A 27,222-nucleotide genomic window follows, 5' to 3' on the forward strand; every position below is an offset into this window, starting at 1 on the left:
GATAATTGATTTTAGATCTTTCTTCTTTTCTAATATATGCTTCAACACTATAAATTTCACTCTATCTTGCTACATCCCATATTTTTTTTTTATCAGTTTGGCTATCATTTTATTCAGTTAAAAATATTTTTAAAATCTCATATATTTCTTTTTTGACCCATGTTGTACTTAGAAGTATACAGTTTAATCTTCATGTATTTGGGGATCCTCTAGTTATCTTTCTTTCATTGATTTCTAGTTTAATTCTTTTGTGGTCTGAAAGAACACATTGTACGATTTCTATTCTTATAAATTTGTTAAGATGTTTATGGAAAAAGAATGAGATACTGCCATTTGTAGTAAAACGCTGGACCTAGAGATTATCACACTAAGTGAAGTAAGTCAGAGAAAGACAAATAGCATATGATTATCACTTATTTGTGGAATCTAAAATATCATACAAATGAACTTATTGACAAAACACAAACAGGCTCATAGATGTAGAAAAACTTTTGGTTACCAAAGGTAAAAGATGGGGGGATATATTAAGAGACTGGGATTAACACATATGCACTACCATACGTAAAACAGATAACTAGTAAGGACCTGCTGTGAGCACAGGGAACTCTACTCAATGATCTGCAATAGCCTGTATGGAGAAAGAATCTAAAAAAGAATGGACATATGTATAACTGATTCACTTTGCTGTATACCTGAAGCTAGCATAACATTGTTAATCCACTATATCCAACAATAAACAAAATAAATATGATTCAAATGAACTTACCAACAAAACAGAAACAGACCCACAGACATGGAAAACAAACTTATGGTTACCAAAAGGGAAAAGGGGGAGGGGGGTTAAATTAGGAGCTTGATATTAGCAGATACAAACTATCATATATAAAATAAACAACAAGGTCCTCCCTATATAGCATAGGGAACTATATTCAATATTATGGAATAAAATATAATGGAACATATATGTATATGTGTGTTTGTGTATATATATATGTATATAAATTGAATCACTTTGCTATATGCTAGAAATGAACATAACATTGCCAAATTAGCTATACTTGAAGGGGAAAAAAAAGATGTGTTTTATGGCCCAGAACACGGTCTATCTTGAACGTTGCATGTGAACTTAAGAAGAAATGCATATCCTGTTGTTGCCAGGTGAAGTAGTCTATAGGCATCAATTATAGCCAAGTGATTGACGGTGTGATTGAATTCAATTAGGTTCTTACAGATTTCCTACCTGCTGGATCTGTTCATTTCTGACAAAGCGGTGCTGAAGTCTCCAACTACGATAGTATTCATCTACTACTCTTTGCAATTGTACTAATTTTTGCCTCACAGTTTGAGACTCTATTGTTAGGTGCATACACATTAAGAATTTTTATGCCTTCTTAGAGAACCAACCCCTTTATCATCATGTAGTGCCTTCTTTATCAGTGATAACTTTCCTTGCTTTGAAGCCTGCTTCATCTGAAATTAACACAGCTACTCCTATCTGTTTTGATTAGTGTTAGCACCGTATATTTTTTTCCATTTACTTTAAATTTATACATGTCTTTATAATTAAAATGGGTTTCCTGTAGACAACAGACAGTTGGGTCTTGTTTGTTTGGTCCAATCTCTGTCTTATAATTGGTGCATTTAGACCATTGATATTCAAAGTGACTACCAATATATTTGGAGTAATACCATATTCATTACAGTTTTCTATTTGTTGCCCTCATTTTTTGCTCTTATTTTTATCTTCTACTCTTTTTATGCTTTTTGTGGTTTTAATCAAGCAATTTATGATTCCACTTTCTTTCCTTTTTCAGCATATAGGTTCTACTTTTTAAGCTTGTTTAGTGGTTCTCCCCAGATGTGGAGGCAGTGGTCTGCCCTGTGGGCTCTTCTCTCTTACAGAGCCAACAAGAGTTGAATTTTCAGTCTGTTCAGTGTTTCACTTGTTGTTAGTCAGAGTGGCAACTTCCAAGCCCCTTAACATGCACAACAGGAAACCTCAAGCTACAGAATTTTTAAAATCATACTGATAACCAGGACCAATCTCATACAGCAAACCTTTAGATTAAGCACTGGACCCAAGTCCTGGCAATCTGACTAAGCACTGGCCACATGCAGCTCTAAACTGCTCAAGAGAGAACAGTTTGCATCTTTCTATTAAAACAACAGGCCTTGGGATTAATTCTTAAAATTTCCTAGTGGGAAGGAATTCCATGCTCTAACATGGCATTTCACACAGACCTCTCTTTTAGAATATGACACATTATAGTAGTTGATTTATTTCTTTCTCATGTTATAGGCTGAGAGCATAAAGTCTACCTTCATCTTATATTCAGTTTACATAGAACAGTTTGGACCATAATAAGGACATATTGCTTACTGAATAAATCAGTTGATAATAAAAAACTCTTGACTCCCCTTCTTTCCCCCAACGTGACGGAATTCTAATATGTAATCTTGGTTAAGTCATAAATGAATAAAAATTAAGGAAAATAATGCCAAAGACATTTGTTTTTCAAGATTGGTAGTGCCCTCTAAGCTCCACAGATGAGAGACATACAAACTCTTGATCACTGAGCCTCTTTGAAGCCTCAGTTTCTACATCTGTAAATGAGGATAATAATAATCAATGTAAACTATGAGGTTATGAATATAAAGCTCTCATTACAATACATAGACACTCAACAAATTATTATTTTCATTTCATTATTATTAGCAGCAGCATCAATACTGTCAAACCATCACTTACACTTCAGTACACAGTAGCCACTTGCTTTACAAACTCCTTTAGCTTGACCTTGTTTACGAAATAAAGGTTACAAGGTAAAAGAAAACCCCAGACTTGGTAAGCCATTAGGGTTGATCACGTTACTCTAGCCTCTGATATTACAGCACAGAAACAACATGCTATAGTAAGGAGGTCTAAAAAACCTATTCAAAGCCAAATATTTGAAAGGCGTGAGAGTCAGAATAACAGAAAAGATGTGGATAGTGTAGTCAGCTAATAACTAACTCAAAGCAGATACCTGTTAACAAACTACGGAACCTACAGCGCAAGAACAGCAACTGCCATCTCTAACCTATTAAACCCCTCTGTTGCCTGGAGGACTTTATCTCTTTATCTTCTCCTTATTTTCCTCCCCTTTTCTTTCTTCACCTCTATCCTGACAATCTATGATTTCTTCTCTGAGTCTCTCTGTTCTTTCTTTTTACCAACTGAAATACAGAATTAATTCATACTCTTAGTATTTATTATACTTTTCAGTAAAATAATGAAAATAGGTTTTAAAGAAAGAAAATCAAGACTCAATTCCAGTTCTAATAATTAGCTATATAACTTGGGTAAATTAAACTAAACACTTTAGTTTGCTCAAATGGAAAATAGAGATAATAATAGCCTCTTCACATGGTTATAGTAAGAAGTAAATTAAATTTTGTAAATTATCTAGCATAAAACCTGCCACACAATAGGTTTTCCATAAAGCTAATGTCCTTCTCAATTTCTCTAGAAAAAAATCATCTAATCCTTGGTTAAGTCTTCCACGGTAACTCTTAACAGAGGAGGAGAGCCTCCCATTCCTTGCACATATTCCCATCATTTTTTTTTTAATTTTTAAATTTATTTTTATTAGTTGGAGGCTAATTACTTTACAATATTGTAGTGTTTTTTGCCATACATTGACATGAATCAGCCATGGATTTACATGTGTTCCCCATCCTGATCCCCCCTCCCACCTCCCTCCCCATCCCATACCTTTGGGTCTTCCCAGTGCACCAGCCCTGGGTATTCCCATCATTTTTATGAATATAAATGAACCCAACCATTACAGATATGGACAATGTCTCTAACTACAGAATTTTACACTGCACTGAAATAAACTCGCCTTACTCTGGGTCCTCTCCTTGATCTTAAAGATAAGGTGGAACAGAAAAATTTAAATAGAAACACAAAGTAAGTAATGATAATTATAAACTATGCGTTTAAGAGGCATTTAAACATTACTCATAAAACAATAATATGAAAGGTATAACACTATGCTTTTAAAACTGGCTTGAAGCTGCTTCAGTAGTTTGGACCATGTGAGAAAATTATGAACTACCTCACAGGAATAGTTCCCACCTTAAGGAGTCAATACAGTAGCAGGCCAATTGCCAGCTGCCTCTTCCAACTCATTCTAACTCAGTTAACCTCCTAGCTAGAGACTGACTCTACTCTCAAGTGAATTCTACACTGGTATCCAATAAGCGTTTGTAAAAATAAAACTATTTTAGAGAAGAGACATTAGGAATCAGAACAGACTACCCAAACTTTACTGCACTCAGTTCAGACAGCCATCAGACAAAAGAACCAAAAGGAAAACCACGTGTGGCCACCATGTGGCACCTGAAGGACAGCCGAGAAGACACTGTGCAGAGGCTGGTGCAGCTCAGAGCAGTTCTTCAGCTGCAAGCGCCAAACCGCATCACAGGCAGCAGTGAGTGAACCCGAAGCAAGTTGGGGTTGGGGGAGGGGGGCAGAAAGCCATACAGAAACAAGTAAAATACATGAAATGACTGCAACTGGGAGAAAGGGATTAGGAGTTACAGGCTAGGGGGGGAAAGCCATTATTCTATTCAGGTACAAGTTCAGTACCAACAAGGGCTAAAAAGATTACAAAAGTTCTTTAGGGAAATAAAACAAAGAAAGTGTTAAATTAAAAACTGAAAACCCAAGGAAAAGGTAAAGATGCATGCTTTAAGGGCATTAGAAAACCAACTTCAACAGCAAGCCCCAAGATAATAACTGGCAAATGGGAGTGGTAGTAAAGTATAATAATGTGAAAAGAACAACATTGGAGAACCAGAAGTACTGGTATGGTTTGGAATTTTATTGAAGATAAAACAGCACATTTTCCTTAAGTTCATAAAAAGATTCGCCATGGCATGCAGTTTTTATAAAACATCAAAGTTCTCACTCTAGAGCAACAGAAGTGCTAGATGGTTTCTGAGCCTAAGTTCCAGGAATGCTGGGTTTATTCTCACGGCCCCTCTCTGAAGAGTCTGAGAGCACTGCAGCCACGGAAAAGCCCCACAACTGATCCACAGCAGGCTTTTTCTGAGGGTAGGCTAGAGTGTGACCATACTTACTGGAGTCCTCCCACTGGAGTAAATGTAGCTTCCATGCAGAATAATACAAAAATCCCAGTACCAGAAAAAGGCAGAGGGCTAGCAGCAGATTGCGTACAAATATCAAGAGTCCCATCTTCACATGATCTACAATTTCCTACATGACCTAAAAAAAGAAAACAACAACAACAAAAAAACAATTTAGGTCTTCACTGATAAAGCAAGCATCTTACCGATATACTCTACCTTAAAATAAGTATTTACAGGACAATTTCCAAAAGAAGAACAACCTGGAATTATCACTGATTGATGACCTGGCATCCTCCGACCTGCTCAAGCCTGGCTCAAAGGACAGCTTCACCATCACTCAGCATCCAAGCCAGCTGTCATCCTCGTGCCTCTCCTCTTGCTCACTCCTGACACCAAATCAGTGACCAAACTCTGGCAATTCCAACCTCCCAAGTAAATCTCAAATCATACCCGCTCCCCGCCATCACTCCCCTAGGCCCTGTCACCACCATATTCCCACAACACAAAGTTTCCCTGCCTCCAAATCTGCATCTCCCAAATCCATTTTCCACACAGCACAAAGGGCAGTCTATCAATAACACAAAATCTAACACTACTCCCTGGAGTAAACCCCTTTGCGTTGGTATTCTCCTGCTGCTCTAGCAAATTACCACAAACTCAGCAGCCTGAAACCACTCAAATTTATTATCTCAAAGCTCTGAAGGCGGCAAGTCCAGGTATAGCATGGCTCAGCAAGGCCCTCTGCATAGGCTATCCCAAGACCAAAACCAGAGGCTCGGGAGGGCTGCGCTCCTTTCTGGAGACTCGGGATGAGCACACTTCCAAGCTACTCCAGGCTAATTTCAGTTTCTTACAACTTTGGGGCCCGAGTCCCCATTACCTTGCTAGTCATCAGACAGTCTTTGCTTTTGTGTTCCTCTTCATATTTTCCATGTGATACCCTTCAGTCACGGTGGGTTAGGTTCTGCTTATACTGATCTCTCCAACTTCCCCTTTAACCACATCCTGCTTCTGTTTCCAGGCACAGGAACCTCCTTGCTTTTCAGGTTCATGTGATTAGACAGGGCCTATTTGAATAATCTAGGGCAACCTCCCCATTTTAAGGTCTGAAGCTTTAATTTCATGTGCACAGTCCCGGTTGCCATGTAAAGTGACATATTTACAGATTTCAGGGATTAGTGTGTGGACATCTTTGGTTGTTTTTCATTGTTGTTGTTGTTTTGGGTTTTGATTTTTTTTTTTTTCTCTCAATGCTACGTGGCTTGTGGTATCTTAGTTCCCCAACCAGGGATCAAACCTGGGCCCCTTGCAGTGAAAGTGAGGAGTGCCAACCACTGGACTGCCAGTAAATTCCCGTGTGTGGACATTCCCATTCTCCTTAACACACCTTTCGTTAAATTCTCAGTTCCTGTAAGGTAAAGTAATTGCTCCTCAGGAGTCTAGCAGCTTCTGACTGCACCCCTATTTACTCTCCAACCACCTCTTGCTCCTCCCAACCTCACTTGTGTCCTATGCTCTAGCCCCTCTTCTTTCTATTCATTGAACAGTTCTTCTTGTTACTCTTCCTCAAGGTCTGTCTGGAATATATTCTCTACCACTCTGCTATTTCACCTGCTGCACATTCTTTGATACTCACCTTAAATGCAACCTCAGCCAAGATGACTTCCTAGGATCCCTCTTCCCTACCCCTACTAAGATATCTAAGACAAGAAATAATCTATGAGAAATATTATAAACATTATATCCTATGTATAAACATTATACATGAAGTGATAAAAAGTTAGCATCTTCAGAATATATAATCGTCCACCTAAAAAAGCCAAGAGACTCAACTGAAAAACCATTAGAACTAATAGAAAATTGAATAAAGTAGGTGATTATATGATTTACTTACAAAATCCAACAGCTTCTTAAAAACTATACTAGCAATAATCACTTTTAAAAATGTAAGGGGAGAAAATTCCACTCATGATGGCAACAAAATCTACAAAATACCTAAAAATAAACTTCAGAAGAAATGAACAAGATTTTCACCAAAGGACATAAAAGATCCAAATAAATAGACAGGTTTCCAAGTGAGAAAATTCAATAATGGAAATATGTCAGTTCTCCTGAAATGTCAGCTCTCTATAAATTTAGTCTAAAGCCAAACAAAACCCATGTTTTGTTTTTGTTTTTTTAACTTAGATCTAAAGTTAATGTGAGGTCTTCCCAGGTGGCACAGTGGTAAAAAGAATCCACTTGCCAATACAGGAGATGCAAGAGACTCGGGTCCAATCCCTGGGTTGGGAAGATCCCCTGGAGCAGGAAATGGCGACCCACTCCAGTACTCTTGCCTGGAGAGTCCCATGGACGGAGGAGCCTGGTGGGCTGCAGCCCACGGGGTCGCCAAGAGTCGGACACGACTGAGCAACTGAGCATGCACGCACACAAGGTTAATCTGAAGAGTTCATGCCCAAGAAGAGTGAAGAAACTTTGTGATGAAATGAGGATTTGCCTTACCATATTAAAACCAACTCAAAGCTATAATTATTAAGCTGGATGGGTACTGGCACAAGAATAGACAAACAGATCAATGGAACAGAACAGTGTCTAGAAATGAGCTGTCTCAATAAAGAGACACATACAGACATGGATACATACACACATATATAACTGAATTTATCCATATATCTGAATTTACAATAAGCATGTAAGTTTTTTAAAAAGATATGAAGGATACATAGCTAACTGTTGATATAGTTACCTTTAAGAAATAGTATAGGACAATGAAAGGTACTTATCCCTTCATACACTTTGAAATAAATTTGTTATAGGTCACAAGTATTGCCTCTATAATTTTGAAAATTTAAAAAATCAAACATATGGGACTTCCCTGGTGATCCAGTGGTTAAGACTTCGCCTTCCAATGCAGGCGGAGCAGGTTCAATCCCTGGTAGGCAAGCTAAGATCCCACATGCCTTTCAGCCAAAAAATAAAACTTAAAAAAACAGAAGCAATACTGTAACAAATTCTATAAAGACTCTAAAAAAATTAAAGTCAAACATAAACAAATGGGACCTATTGAAACTTATAAGCTTTGGCACAGCAAAGGAAACCATAAACAAAACAAAATGACAACCTACAGACTGGGAGAAAATATTTGCAAACAATGTGACTGGCAAAGCCTTAATTTCCAAAATACAAGATCATCTCATACAACTCAGTAACAACAACAAGTAAAAAATGGGCAGATTTAAATAGACAGTTCTCCAAAGAATACATACAGGTAAGTCAATAGGCACATGAAACAATGATCAACACTGCTGACTATTCAGCTCAGTTCAGTCGCTCAGTCGTGTCCCACTCTGCAACCCCAGGCCAGGCCTCCCTGGGCACGCAAATCGAAATGTCATTGAGGTAACAACTCACACTGGCCAGGATGGCCATCATTAAAAAAATCTACAAACAACAAATGCTGGAGAGGGTGGAGAAAAGGGAACCCTCCAACACTGGTAATGGGAAATGTAACTGGTACAGTCACTATGGAAAACAATAAGAGGGTTCCTCAAAAAAATAATTAATTAATAATTGTTAATAATATCAATTATTGTTGTTATAATATAATAATTACAATCCCATGGATGAAGGAGCCAGGTAGGCTACAGTCCATGGGTTGCAAAGAGTCAGACACAACTGAGCAACTTCACACAAGGTTGGTCAGAACTTTTCTTCGGAGGACCAAGCGTCTTTTAACTTCATGGCTGCAGTCACCATCTGCAGTGATTTTGGAGCCCAAAAAAAATAAAGCCTGCCACTGTTGCCATTGCTTCCCCATCTATTTGCCATGAAGTGATGGGAAGGGATAACATGATCTTAGTTTTCTGAATGTTCAGTTTTAAGTCAACTTTTTCACTCTCCTCTTTCACTTTCATCAAGAGGCTCTTTAGTTCTTCTTCACTTTCTGTATATCTGAGGTTATTGATATTTCTCCCGGCAATCCTGATTCCAGCCTGTGCTTCATCCAGTCCAGTGTTTCTCATGATGTACTCTGCATATAAGTTAAATAAGCAGGGTGACAACATACAGCCTTGACGTACTCCTTTCCCAATTTGGAACCAGTCTGTTGTTCCATGTCCAGTTCTAACTCTTGCTTCTTGACCTGCATACAGATTTCTCAAGAGGACAAGTCAGGTGGTCTGGTATTCCCATCTCCTTCAGAATTTTCCACAGTTTGTTGTGATCCACACAATCAAAGGCTTTGGCACAGTCAATAAAGCAGAAATAGATGTTTTCCTGGAACTCCCTTGCCTTTTTGATGATCCAGCGGATGTTGGCAATTTGATCTCTGGTTCCTCTGCCTTTTCTAAAACCAGCTTGAACATCTGGAAGTTCACGGTTCATGTACTGTCGAAGCCTGGCTTGGAGAATTTTGAGCATTACTTTGCCAGCGTGTGAGATGAGTGCAATTGTGTAGTAGTTTGACCATTCTTTGGCATTGCCTTTCTTTGGTATTGGACTGAAAACTGACCTTTCCCAGTCCTATGGCCACTGCTGAGTTTTCCAAATTTGCTGGCATATTGAGTGCAGCACTTTCACAGCATCATCTTTCAGGATTTGAAATAGCTCAACTGGAATTCCATCACCTCCACTAGCTTTGTTTGTAGTGATGCTTCCTAAGGCCCACTTGACTTCTCATTCCAGGATGTCTGGCTCTAGGGGAGTAATCACACCACCGTGATTACAACACATTATAAAAATATAAATTGGTATACTCTTTTAGGAGCAATGTGGAAGTACAGGTATCCCCTGTTTTTTGAAAGTTTGATTTACACCACTTTGCTTCCGTGAAACCTATGTCAGTACCTGTTTTTACTAAATGAAAGAAATTCAAAGATTTTCACTTTTATGAAAAGAGAGTAGAATAGCTTTCAGTATGTTTTGCATCCAGCGGTTACAGAGGCAGCAAGCACCCAGAGCAGTGAGAGTGGCACCACCAACTTCCTTTCTCAGGAACTATACTCAGCATCTCTGCAACAAGCCAACGTGGCTTTGAAATCATTTCATGAGCATCTGGGCTTCATCTTGATTTAGTCTGTGCAACTCTGAGCAAGATGTGTCCTAAGGTTTCAGAAAGACCTAAGAGAACTTGTAAGAGTGTCATGCTCGGCATAAAAATGAACATAATTAAGCATTTAAACTGTAGTGAACCAAATAATGATGTATTTGCATTGAACTTGCTGTGTCCACCATTCAAACTGTTTACACTCAGAAAGAATATTGAATGCTGAAAAAGTTACTATTGGTTCTGCTAGTAGAAAAAGTGTTCTCTTTTAATTGGCATCCAGTAATATCATGAGAAACTGGAAAGTCTACTGCTTGAGTGGATTGACGGGTGTACAAAGCATGTTGCTTCATTAAGTTATCTTATATTTAAGGAGATATCAGTCTTTTCAAAAAGATGAAACAGAAAGCTCTGGATGGGAAATTCCCTGGTGGTCCAGTGGTTAAAACTCTCATGATGAAGAGCCTGGGTTCAATCCCTGGTCAGAGAACTAAAACGCCACAAGCCATACAGTACAGCCAAAAAAAAAAAAAAAGAATTAGAAAGAAAGAAAGGAAGCACTGGACAATGGTGAGGATAGTGTTACCAGAGTAAAAGTTAAAGGTACCTATGGATGGTTGGATTGGTTTCTGAGGTGAGGGCAGCTTCATAATTTAAAGGTTACTTGTAAGAGTGCTTTGGCTGATACTGGAGCTGCTCAAAAGCTCCCAGGACAGAATAACGTAATTACAGAAAGTGGCTATTCACGTAAGTGTTTAACTACAGCAAAATTGTAATTTATGGGGAAAAAACTACTGAGCAAGACATGTATGTTAAGAGAAGAAAAGCAAACCGAGGGACGCAGGCAGCGGAGGCAAGGTTCACCTAGTGCCTGCCTCCTGTTGACGCCACGGGGATGGCTGGCCTGAGGCCGCGACTAACGCACCACTCAGAGAAACTGAAGGACTTAAAGGCACTGGTAAGAGTACACTTCCTATTATTTTTCATTCACATCCAAGTAGCTGGGATATCCAAGCGATTTTTTTTCTGAGTACATGACTGGATATGTTAGACCTTCTGATGAAAATAGTGTTGAGAAAATTACCTCAATGATAGGTGTCTTGTGATTATTGATAATTGTGCTGCTTTCCACCTGGTATTACCCGTATAGCAGTAACAGTCATGGTGTGTTCTTACCACCAAATATGACATTGTTGCTGCAACTGTGTGACTAAGGCCTTGCAGCCACAATGGAGGCTTACTATATGCAAAAACAACAGAATGGGAAAGACTAGAGATCTCTTCAAGAAAATTAGAGATACCAAGGGAGCATTTCATGCAAAGATGGGCTCAATAAAGGACAGAAATGGTATGGACCTAACAGAAGCAGAAGATGTTAAGGAGAGGTGGCAAGAATACACAGGAGAACTGTACGAAAAAGATCTTCATGACCCAGATAATCACAATGGTGTGATCACTCACCTAGAGCCAGACATCCTGGAATGTGAAGTCAACTGGGCCTTAGAAAGCATCACTACGAACAAAGCTAGTGGAGGTGATGGAATTCCAGTTGAGCTATTTCAAATCCTGAAAGATGATGCTGTGAAACTGCTGCACTCAATATGCCAGCAAACTTGGAAAACTCAGCAGCGGCCACAGGACTGGAAAAGGTCAGTTTTCATTCCAATTCCTAAGAAAGGCAATCCCAAAGAATGCTCAAACTACCACACAACTGCACTCATCTCACACGCTAGTAAAGTAATGCTCAAAATTCTCCAAGCCAGGCTTCAGCAATACGTGAACTGTGAACTTCCAGATGTTCAAGCTGGTTTTAGAAAAGGCAGAGGAACCAGAGATCAAATTGCCAATATCTTTTGGATCATCGAAAAAGCAAGTGAGTTCCAGAAAAACATCTATTTCTGCTTTATTGACTACGCCAAAGCCTTCGACTGTGTGGATCACAATAAACTGTGGAAAATTCTGAAAGAGATGGGAATACCAGACCACCTGACCTGCCTCTTGAGAAACTTGTATGCAGATCAGGAAGCGAAAGTTAGAACTGGACATGGAACAACAGACTGGTTCCAAATTGGGAAAGGGGTACGTCAAGGCTGTATATTGTCACCCTGCTTATTTAACTTATATGCAGAGTACATCATGAGGAACGTTGGGCTGGATGAAGCACAAGCTGGAATCAAGATTGCCAGGAGAAATATTAATAACCTCAGATATGCAGATAACACCACCCTTATGGCAGAAAGTGAAGAGGAACTAAAAAGCCTCTTGATGAAAGTGAAAGAGGAGAGTGAAAAAGTTGGCTTAAAGCTCAACATTCAGAAAACTAAGATCATGCCATCTGGTCCCATCACCTCATGGGAAATAGATGGGGAGACAGTGGAAACAGTGTCAGTCAGACTTTTATTTTTTTTGGGCTCCAACATCACTGCAGATGGTGATTGCAGCCATGAAATTAAAAGATGCTTACTCCTTGGAAGGAAAGTTATGACCAACCTAGATAGCATATTAAAAAGCAGAGACATTACTTTGCCAACAAAGGTCCATCTGGTCAAGGCTATGGTTTTTCCAGTGGTCACGTATGGATGTGAGAGTTGGAACTGTGAAGAAAGCTGAGCGCCGAAAAATTGATGCTTTTCAACTGTGGTGTTGAAGACTCTTGAGAGTCCCTTGGACTGCAAGGAGATCCAACCAGTCCATCCTGAAGGAGATAAGTCTTGGGTGTTCATTGGAAGGACTGATGCTGAAGCTGAAACTCCAATACTTTGGCCACCTCATGCGAAGAGTTGACTCAGTGGACAAGACACTGATGCTGGGAGGGGATTGGGGGCAGGAGGAGAAGGGGACGACAGAGGATGAGATGGCTGGATGGCATCACCGACTCGATGGGCATGAGTTTGAGTAAACTCCAGGAGTTGGTGATGGACAGGGAGGCCTGGCGTGCTGCGATTCATGGAGTTGCAAAGAGTCGGACACGACTGAGCGACTGAACTGAACTGAACTGAATATGCAAAAAGTGTGATGCATCTTATTATAAGTGCCACTAAAAGAGAAGAAAGCTCCAAAGCATCTTTATGAGAGATCTGGAAAGACTAAAATATAAAGTGGGCAATTGCTAGATTCACAGATATAGAGAATAAACAAGAGGTTACCAGTGGGGAAAGGGAAGCAGGGAGGGGCAAAATAGGGATAGGGGAAACAAAAGGTTACTATGGGATTATATGAAACCTTGTGTGTGAAACTTTTGAAAACTGAAAAGCACTATAGAATTTAAAGAACATTTCATTCAATAAAAAATACAAATAAAACACAAATTTATTCATTAAATTCGCAACTGCTAACCTTGGAGATACTTTCAATAGGCTAAAAGTCTTACTGAGAAATGGCATTTGAAGAGACTGTGTCCTGAAGTAATGAGCAATTTTAGGGCTTCAAATAAAAAATAAGCGTGGCAACAGTGACTACAGCTAAGGAGGCTGGGTTTGCGGAAGCTGATGAAAATGTTGAAGTGTTCTGGCATCCTATGACCAAGAACTGACAAACAGCTGCTGCAACTGCAAGAGTCAAGGATATTGACTGAAACAGCCCCAAAGTGAAGTCATCCACAACTGAAATGTAAAGCACTTACATTTTTCACTACGACTGCGTGCTGCAATGACTGCAGAAAAGTATGACTTTAATTTTGAAAGGACATGCAAATTTAGGGCAGGTTTGCAGGATGCTCTGAGTGTCTATAAAGAACGGTGTGATAGAAAAATGTGTTAGGCTAAGCAATCAAATACACTGTCCTATTCAAGCCTGTCACAACAGCCAGAGCAGACAATGAAACTCAACCTTTGACATCAAGGCAGACAGCCATAGAAGATGCAGATATAAGTGACCTGTTTGATCTGATGGATTCAGATGATAATGAGATGCTGATAAATGACCCGCTTCCCCTTTCTCCTGCACCATAGTTTGTACCTCTGAACCTCCCACCACCCCAACCTCTGACAATTCAGCCTAACACCCCATCACCACTACCTCTTAACCTTGCTCTCTTCCTGATTTTGGTGAGTGAAACAATACCATAAAGACGTTCTTTCTTTTTTTTTTTTTCATTATTTCTATCTTATACAGGTTGCGTATTTATCAAGTCATTTCTGCTTTCACTATATATTAGTGTTATTTTAGGTTTTAGGTGTTATTTGGCATGCTTTGGTAAGTTATTTTTTGGGTCTGGGAACACTCAAAAAGTTCTCCATATAAATTAACGGTAATTGTTTCTTCGCTTTCTACCACTTCAGCTTACGAAAGGTTTCAGAGGAATGCTGTACTTTCAGATGGCAGAGGAAACCTATAGCTACTGAAATTTACAACATTCATACACCTTGACTCACCATTTCTATGACTTTTTTCTAAAACAACACTTCAACAAATATTTTAAAAGACACGTGCATGGTTATTTATCAGCAACACTGATTATAAGAGCAAAATACTTGAAACAACTCAAATGTCGATCAACAGGGAACCAGACAAATACATCATGATACAACTCCACAATGCTATCAATATCACTGCTACCACCGAGTTCACGACAGGAAGTAGACAGCAAAGGAGCTAACCAAAGGAAGTTAGTGACAAGATTTTCTGCAGCTGTCTACATCGTCTATGGCTGTCTGCCTTGATGTCAAAGGTGGAGGTTCAATGTCTGCTCTGGCTGATGTGACAGGCTTGAACAGAACAGTGTATTTGAATGCTTAGCCTCACACATTTTTCTGAGGCATGTCCTGACATAGAAAAATAGCTAGAGTATACTGCTTACGTATCTTGTAGATAACAAATCTTGTAGAATAGTATGTATGTGAATGTATATACGGCCCCATACTGGTGGTACTAAGTAAGGACAACAGTAATATTTAAAATTAATGTTAACAAAAATTTAAAAATTAAAGTTAAAAAGGAAGCACACACACACACACAAAAGAAGGAAGCACACAGATATAAGAATACACACCAAGTTGTTGACAATAATTATCTCCAAAAAGTGGGTGTGGAGAGGGTATTTTTCATAATATATTTGTACATTTAATTTCTGTACTCATGCAAGTAATAAATGTACAAAGTTTCCAAAGTGAAATAGAAATTGGAGACTTGTATTTTCAGTAGCACAAAGGATATGTACTGTGTCCAATCCTCCCACAAAAACAATGAAAACTTTAAGATATAAGCAGCCTGCCTACAAAAAGCAGGTGGTTCTTGGAAAGATTTTTCTTTCCTATTAAAAGGGGACTGAAGTGGCTGATCCCAGCCCTTCCCCATTCCTTCTGTCCTGAATGCAGATGTGACAACTGAACTGCCACAGCCAGTGACTTCAACCGAAGACTCTGGTAGACACACAACCAATGGATTTACTATCTGTTCAACAGATATGACAGTGAGAATGGTAAACTAATCACCTATTTCATTTCTGACTTTTCCATTAAGGAAAAAGATCTACAAATAAAGAGACAGAACAAACAGTCCAAGGAGGAAACAGATCTCCAGAAGTGGATGACATTCAAAGCAGCAAGTTAAGAGCTTAAAATAAGCCAAAACAAGGAGAAGCACAATATCCTGATATTCTGAAAGAGATGACATTTCAAACTCACTGCCAGGACAAAAGTTTGACAACGTATTCTAGTGGCGAGGCTGTGGGGAGAATACTCATACATTGCTGGTGGTGGGAGGGATTTGGCAATATCTAACAAAATCACACAGGCTTCAACACTTTAACCTAATACTCTCACTTCTAAGAAACTATCCCAAAGATACACTGACAAAAACACAAAAACACTTACGCACTGGCTGATTGCAGCACTCTAATATAAGAGAAAAAGTTCTCCAGGACACCTTCAAAAACTATGGGGTATTGACAAATCATAGGACTATGCAGCCATAAACAGGAATGTGCTTGCTCCGTCTCTCTTTCTGAATAATTTAATCTAAATACCATTAGGCTTTAGGGGCCAAGCAAGGTAGGCACATACATCTGAAGTGAAGACAGAAGGGGCATCAGGCCATCATGAGAAGTCTGGGAGTATGGCAGGAGGTGACAGGGGACTGACCAAACAAACTAAATACTCTGAGACTAAGAGGAGCCAAGCTTCTCAATGATGGAGACACTGAGTTGCAAATGTGGAAAAAGACTGTTGCTGTTGTTCAGTCGGTCAGTCGTGTCTGACTCTTTGCGACCCCATGGACTGCAGCATGCCAGGCTTCCCTGTCCTTGCTCAAAGTCCTATCAATCGAGTTGGTGATGCCATCCAACCATCTCATCCTCTGTTGTCCCCTTCTCCTGCCTTCAATCTTTCCCAGCATCAGGGTTTTTTCTAATGAGTCGGCTCTTCGCATCAGATGGCCAAAGTATTGGAGCTTCAGCTTCAGCATCAGTCCTTCCAATGAATATTCAGGATTGATTTCCTTTAGGATTGACTGGTTTGATCTCCTTGGAGTCCAATGGACTCTCAAAGAGTCTTCTCCAACAGCACAGTTCAAAAGCATCAATTCTTAGGAACTCAGCCTTCTTTATGGTCCAACTCTCACATGACTAGCGGAAAAACCATAGTTTTGACTATACGGACCTTTGTCGGCAAAGCAATGTCTCTGCTTTTTAATATGCTGTCCAGGTTTGTCAAAGCTTTTCTTCCAAGGAGCAAGTGGGAAAAGATAAACTAGAGTGCATCTTTTGGGTTGTACTGGAATTGAAGGTATCAATGTGATGTGAAGGTTTTCAATATATACACATAAAATAATATTAAAATAACTACAGATGTGGACTCTGTGTGTGCTTTTGTGTGTGTACATGCATGGAAGTCCTAGTTCTGGTCACTGAAAGGGCCCAGCAGCAATCATATCCCAATAGCAATGAGCACACCTAGCACCTAGATCTTGGTTTTTAAATACCATTCTCCACTATGTGATAAGAACTAGGGATCCTTAGAAGAATGGCTGAACCCAGGGGCTGAGGCAGAGAGGGCACAAGATAAGCCTGACAGTAGGAAAGTATTCAAAGAGTGACATGTCAAAAGGAAAAAGCAGTCAATTTGAGGGGCTCCTAATGGCCAGATCTGTGGTAATTTAGACTGATGATAACAGATTATGACCCATTAAATAAGAATTTAGCAAGTGAGGAGAGGAGAAAGCTCTTCCTCAGAGTAGAAAGAATGTAGAATAATGTAATTAGAAAATTACTTAGCAATCTTTTTAGGAATAACTCAGCTAAGAAACATCAAAAAATGCTAAAATTAATAAGTAATATTTTGAGAAATGGGACATCTTAAAGTATCTCCCCAAAAGAAACTTATTAATTACAGAGAGGAAAAGAGTAATTTTAAAATATAGAAATCTGATAGGCACCACCATAAACTAGCTGAAGGATATATGGAGGCTCCTTGTTATATTCTTGCAACTTATTTGTAAGTCTGAGATAATTTCAAAATTAAGAGTCAAAACAGAAAAAAATTAAACCAATGTGCATAAATGTTCAAATAAAGATCAAATAAGAGATTATGCAGCCAATTAAGATGCTATTTATGAAAAAATTTTAATGATGGAGAAATGCTTCTGAAATCGTATTGAAGGAAAAGATACAAATATCATATCCTCAACTATTAAAAAAGGAAAAAATTGAAATAAAAAGAAAACTAACAGATCCATGCAGAGAATGTTTTTTTCTGGCTATGGGAGCACACCTGGCCTCCCTGCACAGCCACAAAAAGCATGCAGGTTAAGAGCCGCAAATGCTGACAGCCAGCTCTCTTCAGCAGGCAGAGGGAATGCAGCAGTTGGACTCATCCCCTCCTCAGGCGTTCATCTTAGCTCCAAGAAGGAAATGTCTCTCTTCTGTTCAAAGCTTATGCAACAAGCACCAAGTGCCAGGGATTATTACAAGGCATGGAGGATACCAGAAAATCAAATTTAGACTCTGCCCTGGAGGAGTTTGACTTCTCACTCCCCATTTGCTCCCACCCACCACAATCTGATCTGGCTGCTGCTCCTGCCTGTTGCTCAATAAGTTTACCACTGACCACTTAACTGCCAAAGCCACTGGACACCACAGTTCTCCCATCACTTGACCCTTCTAAACCATCTGAAACTATTAGAGAGTACAGGGTGGTGGTAAGAGCTCTTTCTTGCCCTTTTTACTTTAGCAACACCAACTCATCTTTTAGGACTCTGTTCAAGTCTTATTTCCTTCAAAAAGTTTTTCTTAAACACTGTCCAACATTATGGCAATCTGTGCTCCGGTAACACCCCATGCTTACCTCTGTCCTAGCACTTGTAAAATATCTTGTCTAAGGAATTAGCATATAATCTGAAAGCGGAATATATAACTCAGGTCTATGAATCACCTATAGTTAACAGCACAGCACCTAATACATAGCCTATTCAAGAAGTGTTTGTCTAAAGATCAAATAAATGAATATATTTCTAATTATATTCCAAGTCCAGATACAATATTATTTGCTCACATTACAAAAATATATACTAAAGACACAATCTGTGTGTGTGTGTGTGTGTTTGTGTAGAGAGAGAGAGACGGGGGTGGGGGGAGGGAGGGAGGAAGAGAGAGAGCATAAGCAATTTTAAATGTAGAGAGAAGCTTGAGGTGCCGTATGTCTGAGTTTTTCTTATATTCTCATCCCACAGAGAAGGAAATGGCAACCCACTTCAGTATTCTTGCCTGGAGAATCCCACGGACAGAGGAGCCTGGCAGGCTACAGTCCATGGGGTCACAAAGAATTGGATAGGACTGAGCAACCAACACACAGATACATACCCAAGACAATCTCATTCCACTTCATTTACCATCCTTATGCTGACTATCCCAAACTTGATATATTCCATCCAGATATTAGACTTCTAAATTCCATTTCCATTTGTTGAACTTCTGTTTTTTGGGGTTTTCCGGCCACACTGTCCAGCTTGTGGCATCTTAGTTCCTCAACCATGGGCTGAACCTTGGCCCTGGCAGTGAAAGCCCAGAATCCTAACCACTAGGCCACCAGGGAATTTCCTCTAACTTCTATATCACCATCGAGATGTTTCACAGATGTCTCAGACTTCCCCAGTAAACCCCCTCTTTCTCCAGTGTGTTCACTATCTCACTAAAAGGCAACACCTTCACAGGGGGCTTCTGTGAAAACCTGGAAATTAACCTTGACACTATCCTCCTTCTCACTCTTACCCTCCACATACAATCAATCATAAAGCCCTATGAATTTTACCTCTTAAATACTTCTTGAATCCATCCATCCCACTATCTTCACTATATTTCAAGTCACTATAATCTTTTGCTTGGACGATTACTACAGCCTCCTAATAAACCTCCCATCTCCATCATTTCAAATGCAATAAACGTGACATACTACACTTTATAAATTTAAGGTATATAGCATGTTACTTTGATACATTTATATATTGTAATATGATTGCCATTTAAACAATACTTACCACATTACATTATAGCACATTATTATTTGTCTGTATTCATTACACTGTACATTAGCTCTCTGTGGGTTTACTACTTGCTGCAAGTCTGTACCCTAAACCATCATCAGTCTTATCCCCCCATCCCTCATCCTCCGGTAACTGCCATTAATGCTCTGGTTTTTCACAGGTTTGCTTTTTAGATTCCGCATTTAAGTGATACTGTGCAGCACTTGTCCTTCTGACTTATCTCACTGACCATAACGTGCTCAAGGTCCAGCCATGTTGTCACAAACGGCAGGACAGCCTCCTTTCTCGTGCCCAAATAATATTCCATTGAGTGTATGTATCACATCTTTTTAAAATCCATTAATCTAGAGATGGGCATTTGGGTTATTTCAATATCTTGGCTATTGAGGATAATGCTGTGATAAACAGGTGTGTACATATAATGCATCAAAATCCTGTTTTCAAAAAAAAAAAAATCCTGTTTTCATTTCCTTTGGGTACTCCCATATCCATTCTTGATCCTCCTCAATTCATTTTCCACATAGCAGCCAATGTGAATATTATTTCATTCCCAGGTTTAAACTTCTTAAGTTTCCCACTGTCTTCAGGGCAAAGTTCCAAAGCCCTGAGCAGGGCCTGTGAGACTGGTGAATCTGGCCCCTGCCCACCTCCCCTCCCATCTCTCCTGTCGTCTCTTACACCTCACCTCTAGGAGTCTGCAACAATGAACCTCTTTCAGTGTTCTGAACTTGCCATGCAGTTTCCTAATGGCAGGCTGAAGCCTCCGTGACCCTACCACTTCATCTAGCCAACTCTCACTCAGCCTTTAAGTCTCAGATGAAAAGTTAATTCCACAGGGAAGCCTTACCTGTTTCCACACTTTAGGTTGGGCCTCCCTGTTAGAAATTCCCACAGCACATATATATCCCTATCCATTACATAGTGAGCTTAAAATCATGAGTATTTACTTATCACGAGTAATGTGCTTAAAATGTATATTCTGGCTAATCCAGAAAGTGAACATGTCTATTTTATTCACCACTGCATTCCTGGTAGGTATTCAAAAACCTATGTGCTCACTGACCATGTGTTCAGTCACTTATAATCTGCTCAAAAAAAGGTACAAAAGGTACATAAATCTAGGTTATTTTAGTTAACCATAAAAATTATATAAAAATTTGAACTCAGTGAAACAAAATACACCAAACTCTTGTCATTTGTAAAACATCCTACAATGTGGTTATTTTCTAATCTATGCCTAGAGCAATTTTTACTCTGAAATGTTAGAATTTTGCTGACCTTCAAGTATCAGGCATAATGAATATGAACTCAGTTATTACAAAACTACATGTAGCAAAACCACAAAGTATTTCCTGAACATATCTCCTGTGAATAATTTTGAGGCAAGCTAATTAGAAGTTATTACGTCCTATTTATTATCTGGGCTTCCTTGGTGACTCAGACGGTAAAGAATCCACCTGTAATGCAGGAGACCTGGGTTCGATCCCTGGGTTGGGAAGATCCTCTGGAGAAGGGGATGGCAACCCACTGCAGTATTCTTAGAGAATACCTGAAGAATCCCCATGAACAGAGGAGCCTGGTGGGCTACAATCCATGGGGTCACAGAGTCAGACACAACTGAGTGATTCAGCACATTTATTACCTAGCTTCCTGAACAAGTTACTAAAAAAGTCATCGGTTTTTTAAAAGGTTTTGCTGAACGCATACCTCCTTTTCATACTATGCATGGCTAAGCAGATTTAAGTAATTAATGTGCAATACATTACAGAAGAATACGGCAGAATTGTGTATCTTCTAATTGCAAGTCAATGCAAGGGATAAACTAATATTGCTAATATTCATATAGTGCCTACTGTGGACTAGCCAGAGTTCTAAAAGTTTTGTATGATTTAACTCACTGAGTCTTAACAATCCTACAGGATTATCATTCTCATTATACAGAGAATAAACTGAGGCACAGAGAGATAAAATTCTCTAAGATCACACAGCCAGTAAGTGGCGGAGTGAGGATTCAAATTCAAATGATCTGCCTTTAATCATGTAACTCTTCACTTGAAGAGGCTTTATGGGGACAACAGAACAAAAATGAAATAGAACCAGTACAGAATCTAAATGACAGTGGAAGAAAGGAAGGGGGAGGGTCAAGGGGAAGTGTGGTAAGTGAAGACCACACAACAGAATAAAACTATGTCACAGGACGATTACAGATTACAGATAATTAACAAAAGTTCTCCAAGCACTGCCCACTCACAGAAGGTTCTATAAAACAAGACCTAAGAGCCAAGATTAAAGGGAGAGCCTTACGGAGAAAATACTAACACACCATTTTTAAAATAAAATTAGCACTCAAGTGCCAAAAGTGAAGGAAGAAAAATAACACCAACACAAAGCCTCAATGAAAGAGAACAATTAAGAACTGCCAAAAACACACTAAGAGTCATGAAGGTCCTAGTGGATAAAAAATGAGCAAAATAAAATGAAAAATAAAAATTTTAAAAATATTACCAAAACGAACCCAAACCCAAACCCAAAAACACAACAGCTGCCACAGGAGATCCAGTGTAGGTATAACTAGTGTCTGAAAAGGGAACCGAGCATACAGAACAACAACAAAAGAAGATACACAAACATGGATAATTAGAGAGAGCTGGGCTGACACAAAGATAGAGTCCCAGCTTCTCCAAGCCACAACAGCCAAGGTAGCAAGGAAGACCTGAAGATCTCCAAAGGGAATTAAAATGCTAGAAGCATGCTGAGGTTCCAATTACCCACTGTGTGAATTATAGACTTACTGCCTCTTAGCTCCAAATTCAATCTTTCTGCTTGCTCTGTGAAAATGGATCTGGGCCCTTAAAGTATTTTCCTCTTGCCAGCTGACATGATGTCAAGCTTTGAGGAGGGTGCAGGAGAGCCGTGGATTCTGGGTTCCAGTGTGTTCCTCTTGGTAGGCTCCTGCAACATACAGGACTTTTCCAGGGGACAGCAGTCAACAGGGAGCAATAGCAGCCAACAGCTTCTCTCGGCACTTCTCCTGAGCAGTGTAAGAGAAGTAACAGAGTGCCTCTGGTGAGACACCTCTCTGTAAACAGCATTCCCCAGCCCCTGAGAGGCAGATTTCCGGGAAACTCCACCCTGCAGCATCATAGACACTCATCTGTAATCCAGGGATTCATGGGGGTGTCCACTACACCAAAGTCTGAATCTCAGCCTGCAGTGGGCGTGCAGCAGGTTGGAGAGCTCTTTGTTGGGCACGCTAGCTCAGCCCAGTGGTGGCTGCTGCTCCTTAGACCTGTTTATTATATTCTTTAGCGTTCTCTTTACTTCATATGACAGTTATTTAGATATCATTCACATGATGTACAATTCAACCATTCAAAGTATACCTTTTAGTAATTTCAGAGTTGTGCAAACATGACCACAATCAATTTTAGAACATTTCTATTACCCCCGATTGATACCCTATACCCTCTAGCTGTCATCCCCTACAGACCTCCAGCCCCAGGCAACCACTAAACTATTTTCTATTCTATAGAACTGGCAAATGTTTACAGATATTTCAGATAAACGGAATCAAACAATAGTGACAGGCTTCTTTCACTTAGCATAATGTTTTCAAAGTTTTTGCATGTCAGTACTTCGCTTCTTTTTACTGCCAAGTAACATTCTACCATATGGACATACCAACATTTATTTAACCATTTGTCAGATGACCGACATTTGGGTTGTTTCCACATTTTGGCTGAACAATGCTGCAATGCATATTTATACAGAAATTCTTATATGAACATAGGTTCTCATTTCTCATGGGTACATTACATGTAGGAGTAAAATATACACAGGTTATATGATAACTCTATGTTTAACTGTTTAAGGAAATGCCAGACTGTTTTTCAAAGCCACTGAACCATTTTACATTCCCACCAGTGTATGAGAGCTCTGATTTCTCCACACCTGTGCCAACACTCCTTATCATCTGTCTTTTTGATGACAGCCATCCTAGTGGGTGTCAAGTGGCATCTCAGTGTGGTTTTGATTTGAATTTCCCTAATGACTGATGATGTTGAGCATCTTTCCATGTGTTTATTTCTTTACTTTTACTAGCTAATCTCATGTTACTCTAATTCACTGTTAAAGTTAATAACTCTTGCAGTAAACTTTACCTACTCAAAGTACATGGATTCTCTCTTGATTGGACCTAGACTCATATAACATCTGCGGTAAGTGACTTTCTGAATAGAAATTAGATGTCAACACCAAGGTGTCAGGGCTTCCTTGGTGGCTCTGATGGAAAAGAACACACCTGCAGTGCAGGAAACCCAGGTTTGATCCCTGGGTTGGGAAGATCCCCTGGAGAAGGGAATGGCTACCCACTCCAATATTCTTGGTGGAAAATTCCACAGACAGAGGAGCCTGGTGGGCTACAGTCCATAGAGTTGCAAAGAGTTGGACATGACTAATCAACTAACACTTTCACTTTCACCAAGGTTTTAAAATAAAAGAGAGAAAAGTAAAGCTGAAAAATACTCTGTCCCTGGTCAGATGTTCCCTTGAGAAGTAGCTGAGGAAAAACGCCTCAGGAAAAGGGGTAAATATCCAAGGAAACAGGACTTTCAGGTTTGAATGTTTAATTTTTTTGTTGTTGTTACAAAAAAAAAAAAAAGTCTTTCTGAATAGGAGCTGTGTGGTTTAATTAGGTTTTTGCTTATTTGTTTTAATGGTGTTCAGAGGACAAGTTTCTAGACATAATTTTTTATTTGGAAAAGTTGACTTGAATAAGTCTTGAGGAAATTCAACTGGAATATTTGAAAAGATGACCATGCTTTGAGCCAGTTGAGATAAAAGGGTGGGGACTGGTGTTGAAGGTGGTTAGAAGATGGCAGTGTGTCCAGAAAACTGGAAGCAGAAGGGTGCAGCATGGGAGCAGCCAAGAAGAGAACTTGCACATGGGCATGGCTGTGCTCCAGGAAAGCCTGCAGGCCTGTCTGCTGGCCCCTGCTGCATGTGGTATGTGGACACACAGGATGTAGCCAAACCACAAAAGCAGAAAAACAGGTATGTGAGTTCTAAAACTTTAAATTTAAGATAATGCTTTCTCTGGTTAAGGAGAGAGGGTACCACGGAAAAATACATAAAGTGCTTTTATTGGAACTGCCAAGTTTTGTTTAAAAAAAAAAAAAACAACAACCGAAGCAATGTGGTATATTAAGATTTGGTATAATGATATTATTTGGCATAATGGTATTATTTGGTAAATAATGGATATCATTGCATTGTTCTGTTCCTGTAGGTATAAAATACATCATTAGAAAATATGAGATAAATGTCCCCTTTCATTGCTATTATGTCTCTGAGACTTTAGGTGTCTTAGGCCTATGTAGTAGTTCCATATTGTTCATCAGCTCATATCTTTTCTTTAAAAGGGTAAGAAAAGAAATATAATACTACAGAATAACTATGCTAGAACCATGCTGGAAGCTATGCCATCTTATCAGCCAAGCAGAAGCCATTATTACACATCTGAGTAAAGCAGAAGGAACACAGTGTGACACCTGCCCTTGAGAACAGTGTGATGCACACAGTTAAACTGGTACAGACATTATGAGGTGGTGGAAATTAATAACTGTCCGTGAGGTCTCAGAAAGGCTTCAGTGAAGAAGCTGAGAGAGATGCTTAGATGCTCTGCTAAAGGGGTAGAAATTAATCCCACTGGCAATGGAGAACCAGTGAAGGCATTAAGAAGAGAAATGACAAGATCATATCTACATTTTAGAAAGATCATTTGAGTAGCAATGGAGAGGACAGCCTGAAGAAGACCAAGCAAGGGCAAGAGGCATTTGTAACAGCCCAGACCATCTGCTGTCGTAGAGAATGAACATCTCAAAGGCACTCAAAATAATTCACGGTCACAAAAGAATAAACTTATCTGATATTTAACTTCAGTGGACACTGGCCTCCTCAAACAACCCCTCTGTCAAGACATTTTGGGGCACATGAGGTTCAGGAAGAATCCTCAAGAAGTGTGAAAGTTTCACAGTATGGGAGGCAGTGGTACCATCACTTACCATCTGCTTTGTGGCGTGGTGCAGTTTATGTAATACAAAATGGCATCAATGTGGTTAATTTCATAAAAACTGGATCCTATTTTAAATAGGACCATAACTAAACTTGGCAATGAGATGGTTAGTAACCACAAAACTCTTGTGCCTCAAAGAAGTTCTCTGCTTATCATCTGGCCAAGCAAGTATGCACAAGATATCCAAAACTTAAAGGGCAGTTGTTCATTTTTCTTTTACAAATATTGGTGTTCCAAATCTTTTAAACTTTTCTGGGATGGCAAATGTCTGTTAATTGTACGGCACCTAGAAGATTTTCCCAAAATACACATATCTGTCCTTTCAAGGTGAAGAACATGTCTTAACAAAAGCTGGAAACTAATTTGGTTCTTTTTGGGGCGGGGGCGGGGGGGGCTTGCTTTGTTCTTTAAGAAACTGTTGAGTGCATTTTGAAAACAGACATCTGGCAATGTTTCCATCCTTACGTTCTTGTGTTGCCAAAAAGATGTAGAAATGTCCATTATAAAAACTCTCATGTTTCCATGTCAGCAGTTCTCAAACTGTGGTCTAAGGACCCTAGAGAGTTCCTAAGGCCTTTTCAGTGGATCCATGAGTTTAAAACTATTTTCACTGTAATTCTCAGACATTATTTGCCTTGTTCACTCTTATTCTCTCACAAGGGTCCAGCACAGTTTTCCAGAGGCTATAAATATGATGACATGTAACCAATCACTGTCCTCACAGCTAATGTGGGATGTGCGCTAGTGCATTCTCGTGACTTAAAATCTCAGTAATTTTTAATACATTAAATATCAAAACACAAACCCACAAAATAAAAGTTCTTTGGGGTTTTGATAATTTTAAACTTATAAAGTGGTCCTGAAATCAAAGACTCTGAAAAATCAGTGCTATATACTTAAAATTTAGGAATAGAATATTGAAATCCTGTTTATTAACATATTTCAAACACAAGGTTTCCATGGATTTTTAAGTCATGTCAGAAACACATAAACATGTCTTCTATCACTTTGTAAAGAAAACCAGCATCAAGGAAAAGAGAAATTTACTGACATATAGACGAATTCTGTAAGACAAGGCGATAGATAATATTTAATTAGAATAACAAAAACTATGTAGAAGTTCATAGGGGAGGAACTCCTGTCAGCCCGGATAAGCAGGGAGAAGCCAAAAGGAGAACAAATTAGAATTAAACCTCTATTATCATCTTTACAAATATATTCAGAAGAAGACTGAGGAGGAGCAAAATTTCAGGGGGACAGAGTCACAATGATGATGGCAGGCTGAAGGAGAAGCACATGTATTTTAACACCCCAGGCAGTGAGCACATTATAACATTAGTGACAAGAGTGTATGCAGATGTATGTGTCACTTCTGGGTGAGGGCTGGGAACAGCTGAATAAACATATACAATTTGTCGGCATTTAAAGAATGTTTAAATTGGTATGGTATTCATATCGACCAACTCTTCTTTTCCTGATCTTAGGATAATTCCCT

The 27,222-nt window shown here is 39.3% G+C and overlaps 1 protein-coding gene across 2 annotated transcripts in view; it reads right to left on the reverse strand.

Moving 5' to 3' along the window:
* Positions 1-27,222, reverse strand: part of ST3GAL3 (ST3 beta-galactoside alpha-2,3-sialyltransferase 3) — a 204,236-nt gene that overhangs the window by 170,373 nt on the left and 6,641 nt on the right. For both annotated transcript variants that reach the window (XM_043461581.1, XM_043461580.1), the window contains exon 2: positions 5,128-5,272. In XM_043461581.1, the coding sequence (XP_043317516.1) occupies positions 5,128-5,242 (115 nt within the window). In that variant the 5' untranslated portion in view covers positions 5,243-5,272. The remainder of the gene's footprint in view (positions 1-5,127; positions 5,273-27,222) is intronic.

The sequence above is a fragment of the Cervus canadensis genome, chromosome 2, assembly GCF_019320065.1.
Source record: "Cervus canadensis isolate Bull #8, Minnesota chromosome 2, ASM1932006v1, whole genome shotgun sequence".
NCBI lineage: Eukaryota > Metazoa > Chordata > Mammalia > Artiodactyla > Cervidae > Cervus > Cervus canadensis.